This window comes from Rissa tridactyla, chromosome 3 (genome assembly GCF_028500815.1).
Source record: "Rissa tridactyla isolate bRisTri1 chromosome 3, bRisTri1.patW.cur.20221130, whole genome shotgun sequence".
NCBI classification, from domain to species: Eukaryota; Metazoa; Chordata; class Aves; order Charadriiformes; family Laridae; genus Rissa; species Rissa tridactyla.
In genome coordinates, this window is record NC_071468.1 from 121842999 (window position 1) to 121849638 (window position 6640).

The following is a 6640-nucleotide window of genomic DNA, read 5'->3' on the forward strand; positions in this document are numbered from 1 at the left end:
TCTTTCTTTGTATGAACGCTTTTATAAAGCTTCATATTTCTTGACTGTTGGTGCCATATGAAAAAATTATCATTTCTGACCTACATACACAGATGTATCAGAAGCTTTGCTTTTAGGCCACAGAGTAAAAGTTGGCGGAGTCAATGTGTGCCTCTTATTTTGGCCATACCAAAAAATTCATCACTTTTTGCTTTGTCTTTTCCTGTCTCATCCCCACTGACATGACGCATCAAAGAGCCTTGAAATATCTGTAAGGAATTTTCCAAATGAAAAAAGATTGAATTATAAATAACTTCAATGAAAAGCTCTGTTCGTGAACCAGTGGTATAATCATGTTTTTATTGGCAGGAATACATTCCATTGATAATCAAAGAAAAGGTAACAGAAGAAAGCAAAGTGGCATTTAACATGTTTTGTAAAAAACCTAAAGTGTTCTAAAAGTGTGTTTTCCATTAAAAAACAATGAATCAGTAGAATATCCACTGCAAGGAAAACCACAAAGTAACACATTAGTAGCTTAAGCATGATTTCTACAAAGTCTAAAGTAACATCAGAAGTTATCCTGAGCTACCAGACTTGTTTAGGACCGAAGTAATGGTGAGATTTCAGAAAAAAAGTGTTTCCTATAGGTCAATCTGAGCTGATGTGCTGAGAGTGAATACACCTCACAGTGAGTTCTACTCTTTCCTAATCAGTCTCGCAGCAGCCATAATCACATCCACCAGGACATTATACGATTTGAGTGGTGCATCTACAGGTAGCAGGACACTTGTCCCTCACCAGGGAATGGTTACAGCTAAACAAGATTTTCAGATTTCTGCAGTTTCCAAAGTAGTCTTGATGCTTGCAAGGATTGGCTAAAATAGAAAAGATGGAAAAAAACCCATGAAATATTGGTTGAAAACCAAGTCCTGGTCTGATGCTTCTGCATTTTCCAAAACTTCTAAATTTTCATGTCTACATAGTCTTTGTACTTTTGCTCTGCTTTTAAAATTTCTTGATTATTATGGAAAAGGGAATGCAAGCAGAAAGGTGGTATCTTACAGTTCCCATTTATTTGTGCGCTTTGATTTGCTCCACATGGAAGCCTGCAGAACCCAGGGGCCTGTGCAGATCTTCACGCACATTCAGATGCGGGAATCCTGACAACCTATTCATGCCCTTAGTTGTAGATATACATCAAGACATTTTGTCTTGAGCTTTCCAGAAGAGGGCAGCAGCAGATTGACGGTGTGATAAGGCACGTATTGCTCAACGACAACACAATTTACCCCTTATCACAGGATGGTTGATGTTGGAAGGGACCTCTGGAGGTCATCTGGTCTCACCCTCCTACTCAAGATTGTGCCTGTTCTGGTGGGATATTTAACCACTGTTATTTTGGGCAGCAAATGAAAGCGGCAGTTCTAGGGTCTTAAATCCAGATTATCAAGAAGTAATTATGCCAAAGTAAAATGCTACAAAGGAACAACATTATTACCCGATGCAATGCAATGTTTGTTGTAAGGAGGAGAGTACATTCACTTACTGCAAAGCCCTCTGTCACAGTGGCCGGGACAGTCTGCACATTTTGGTCCGCTTTTGTAAGGTGTAGCTATTTGCATTGCATTATTTCCTCTGAAATTTGAAAGAAATAAAACACAAAACAAGATCAAAGTGCAGCTCTGAGCCATTAACAGCAGTTTATATTATTTGTCACAATGAAAGGCATCCAGAAGTTTTGGGTTAAAATTATTTCCATAGACGGTCATATTTTAGTTTCAGATATTCATAGAATACAAGACCTTTGGTTTTAAATAAGAGGGACAATAAGGTTTAGAGAAAGAAAATGTATCAATTATTTATATTTGTATAGCATTATCAGTTAAAAAAAAAAAGTATCTTATGTACTTCCTAGTTCTGCTTTTCTAATGGATTTCAAGTGATTGTGTCTTATAAGGAAATAACCTCAGCAGATGCCTTCAGCTGTTTCAGATGTGCTCTTTACCTCTATGAATATTCATTTGCTGTTGGTTTTCACTTTGCATCTGACTTTCTTGATATTCGTCAAAGTTATACGATGATTTGTGCATGATTCTGACAGAGACAGACCTTTCTTTGTTCATATACTAAAATTTCCCTAAGAGCTGTTTCAATGTGAAATAAAATAAATATTCCTATTTAACCTGATGTTAAATCCACAATTCACACCAGTATTTTCAAAATTATAAGTGGTTCTTATAAACTGTAACAATTTTATCCTATGCATGACCAATGGACCACAGGAGTTTTTAAAACATATCCAGAATTATCATATCTTAAATAAATAAAAAGGCAGTACATACGGAGGACAGTATTGGCAAACATAAAAGTAGTTGAACTGGCTCCTAGGACAGTAGGCGACTGCACATCCAATCTGGTAGCTGTTGTACCAGATTAGCTGTAGGACAAAAAATAAACACATAATTTCAGACCCATGTTTTACTGAATTCTCGTCAAAGAGCTCACAAAATAACAGAGCCAGAGGATAATTTTTTGGTTCATTCCGTCTATTTAGCTCTTAAGTTTACGATTTAGCTGTCGGAAAGAATAAATAGAAAAATGAGTTAACCATGTCCGCCAGTTTTCAAATGTTTTTGAACACAGTTTCTGTCAGGACACTGAGGTTTAAATTCAAATATTTTCGTCATAGATTTTTTGCTTTGACATTTCTTAATGGGGTTTTTCAAGCCCTATATAGAAAACATTTATTTCTAAAGCAAAAGTATTCAATTTTTCTTTTTCTTTCTTTTTTTTTTATTTTATTTTTTTTTCCCTCTACAGAATAATATTCCTCTTCTGGACAGCTCTTCCAAAATACTGGTTCCATTGCCTCAGAATTAGATGAAAAAGACTTTTAATCTATAATCCATCTTTGGATTGGGGTGTGAATGATAGAAAATGGTTTGATGACAACGATAATTTTTTTTCTGATGATAAATCTCTCCCAGCTGCCTTAAGTGTACTCCAGTAATTCTAGCGTATCACTGCAGTTTGTGTCAACTCTCCTTACCTGAGTGAAGCTCTCGATATTGACGTTTTTCGCAGTTGCTCCAAATCCATACTTGAAATTGGAGGACTGACTGTGCCAGACTCTAATTGTTTCATCCCATGTTCTTGGGTAAGATGACAGTAATACATTCTCACCGCAGGTGATACCTGGAGTAGAAGTAAGTCTATTACTTAGGAGAGAAGCAGGAGGTAGGGCAGAGGGGTGTAGTTACATACTAAAAAAATCTCTGTGATGCTGACCTATTTTCCCTGTGATTTTAAGAATCGGGTAGTACACCTGATCCTATGAAAGCTGCAGGGAATGTTACTCTGATTTTGGCGAGCTTTCAGTCACAGATATTTATTTGACTACAAAATGTGGCATGAAGATGACTGTAAATACCAACATGGCTATCTATTGTGCTTTCTTGCTTCCAATAGGAGCCAAAAGGAGACATTTAAAGAAAGATACAAAAATAGGGCAAGTACATAGCATCCCTCTCACTGAAGTTCCAACAATTTGTGTTTCAGAGTATTTATCTGACAAAGATGATGTTTTTGTGTTTAATCCTAAAAAGATATCCTACAACAGATTAAAACTTATTATCCTTATTTCTAGTTCACGTGCACAGGGGTCTTCTGCAAATTGTCGTTAACCGATCAGTTTAGTCTCCATATTTGTCATGTACCATTAACGATTCTCTGTTCTTTTGGACTGATTTTCATCCCACACTTATTTGCCCATTTCTGAGCACTTTTGGCAGCTTTCTCACTCCACACCTGAAAGACACAAGGGAAGAAATGTCCAGGTCACAGACAGGTTAGTGCAGTCCATGAGAAGAAAAAGAATGGGGAGTGACTTGGGTGTTCTGTGCTGAATGCTGCCATGGTCCTCAACAGAAAGCAGAGGATTCATGCCAGTTTACACTACTGGGGCATGGGCACCACAATTCTTCAGCTCTTAGAGGTTGCAGAGCAGGTTATTCTGCACAGTATCACATAGCCCTGATCTCCAGGTGGTCCTGACTAATAGGAATTTTATAACATACTGTTGCACTCTTTTGGGTTAGTGTCTGAGTTAACTTCGCAGGGTGCAGTGCACTAGATGGTATAAAACTGATTTTCATCCCAGGTGCGGCTGAGATGTAGTGGTAGACACCAGCTGAATTTTGAACCTGGGGAATATTTGCAAGTCTCATATGCAGATTTAACCAAAATGCACTGACCAGCTCATCTCCTCATGGGATAGGGATAACAAAGAACATCAGGGGTGATGGGGATGGGAGCAGTGATGGGCAAAGCTAGTCAGCTGAAGACAAATGGCTATGCAGATCTAGGTCTTTTTTGCCCCTACATTCAGATGCATGCTGCTAGTTGTGCTCCTGCTCCACCTTTGCTTTACATACGCTTTCCTTTATCCAGGGCATGCGTTTCTCTTCTTCTAAGGGAGCTGCTTATCCTGCAGCCTAAAGATTGTAATCCATAATCCAAGAGCCATCACTGAATTTTGTACCTTATCCCCGGTTTAAATGCTCTCCCTGAAAAGGCTTGATATTGTTGTCTATTGCAGTGAACAAACATAAGGCAAGAAGCTGTGATTCACTGTGCAGGCTTTGTTAATGTGGGTTTGACACCAATAAATACATAAATATATAAATACGGTGTTCACGGTCCTTGTAGACAACTAACCCTAGGCATGGAACAGTTCCTATGTTGTTTAATCGAGTTTTTCTAAGTGGAGAAACTAGGAGAAGTTGGTTAGGAGAAAGGTTTCGAATAGCACTTGTGGCCTGTCCCAAGACCTTTGCAATGATTTTACAAGTACTTGCAGCATCAAGGTGTGCAAAATTAAACATGGAGGCTGCAGAAACCAAGGGATAAAATTTTGATTTCTTCATCTTAATCCCAGAGCACCTTTCCTGCCCTCTCTGTTCACTGAGTGTGGGTTGTTTAAGAGGGCTACAATCTTCTGCTAATGAAGTGGAAAGCAGGTTAGTTGCAATGCATAGCTTACCATCTTCAGCATGTTCGTGGCCGTAGGAAATACAGATCTCCGTATTTCATTGTGTTGCTCAACGATCTGTTTTTGGTTTTGAAACTTAGAATGAGGAAAGGAGGAAATGCCAATTTGTTTATACTGAAAAATCTGGAAAACAATAACAATGAAGGTTGCAGTTATCAGAAGTTTAGTAAGCAAGATAAATTATGAGCTTCTCATCAAAGTAAAGCTTCTTGGAAATGCTCAACTTACCTTTACTCCTTCTTCTATTCCTATAAGTTCTCTTTTTTAGTCACTGATTCATCTTATTTAATTTTAGATAGCTATACCATAGATGTAAATATCTAAAAGTCACCTCAGTTTGCCTTTATGGTCAATTAGAGAAGTAGAAGATGAGAGAGACTAAATTCTGAAATGTTCAAGTAAGAGGAATGAATCCCACTGCGTTGACTTCAGAGCTCAATTCTACATTTTAAAGTCTGTAGTCAGTGGCTTAAAGTGGCACCTAATGCCATTTGAAATGTCCATAGAGCCCTAGCTAGCCTGAGACTGTTGCTCCAGAAAGGTATAGCTGTCTGTACAGCTGCCCATGAATGGCTCCGATACCCTGGAGGGTCTCAAGCTGCACCAAGACACTTCTTTTTGAGCAGCTGAACCTACTCCATGAGGTGTCGTACATCTTGTTTAACTTAAGACATTTACAGTGGCAGAAATGAAATCTCAGTCAGTTATTTCAGGCTGCTGCTATACTCAGGTAAAGAAAACAACCAACGTAGGACACAGTCCGCTCGAGATTTATTGAAGAAAGAGATGATTGACATCCTTGAAGTACTTGCTTCTTTTCATTCCTTATTAAGTAGATCTTGATGAATAGCTCACATTCAAATGTCTGCATAGTAGGTACCTTCCTCTTACAAGATTAACTCTCTCTAAGGAGAGGTGAAGACTAAATTTCTGTTACTTAGCTAAACTATTTAAGAGTAGCTTCAGTTCATATTATTTTTTGGAAAATGTATTTTAAAAATTATTCTTGTGAGGAATATTTTGATAGGCAGAAGAAATATTTTAATGCAAAGATCTGAGAAAACCAAGAGTTCAACTTTATCGTGTTATGTTAACATGTAAACAATAATTTCAGCCCTGAATTTTAAAGTGCTAGAGGTGACTAAACCAGACTATATCATGTCAGATATCTATACAATGTGCTCAGATATGGCTCTTTTGCATAGATGAATGCACCTACCTGTCCATCAGATTGGTGTAGCAAAGCAGCCAGGAAAACGATTGCAGTTAGTAGATCCATTTCTACAGAGGGAAAAAAAAAAACAATCCACAAACAAACAAACCCCAAAATCCATTAATCTTTGTTGCATAAATTTTTTGGTGTAATGTCTTAAGAGAGCAGATACAAAACAGTTGCAAAGTCAAGCCTGCCACAGAGAAAGTTACTTTAGTTGGTACCTAATACAGTTGAATGTGCTGAAATTGTGCGAGTGGGTGTGTGGTGGTGCACGAGCACCACTGTCTCGTACAGAGAAAAAGCTCCACCTTGCTTTGAAGCAGGGACCGTAAGTAGCATAAAGTTGCATGTTTCTTGTAACAGATGGATCAACCCCCTCTCAAATTTGCAGC

General features: G+C 38.1%; 1 protein-coding gene across 1 annotated transcript; it reads right to left on the reverse strand.

Annotated features, from left to right (window-relative positions):
* Window positions 1-729: 729 nt before the first annotated feature.
* LOC128907536 (cysteine-rich venom protein TEL1-like) lies at window positions 730-6311 on the reverse strand. The gene is made up of 7 exons (XM_054196496.1): window positions 6252-6311; window positions 5024-5155; window positions 3699-3789; window positions 3032-3177; window positions 2325-2419; window positions 1529-1617; window positions 730-857 (listed from the first exon to the last, which is right to left on the reverse strand). Exons 1-7 carry the CDS (start codon window positions 6309-6311, stop codon window positions 730-732), a joined length of 741 nt encoding a protein of 246 aa, XP_054052471.1.
* Window positions 6312-6640: the final 329 nt, after the last annotated feature.

Excerpts from the sequence above, each read along its gene's own strand:
- LOC128907536 (XM_054196496.1), bottom strand. The coding sequence starts at position 6,311 with ATGGATCTACTAACTGCAATCGTTTTCCTGGCTGCTTTGCTACACCAA. Across the intron at positions 3,790-5,023 it reads CCACGAACATGCTGAAGATG|GTGTGGAGTGAGAAAGCTGC; the intron begins GTAAGCTATGCA and ends TGTGTCTTTCAG. Across the intron at positions 858-1,528 it reads CTGTGACAGAGGGCTTTGCA|CCAATCCTTGCAAGCATCAA; the intron begins GTAAGTGAATGT and ends TTTCTATTTTAG.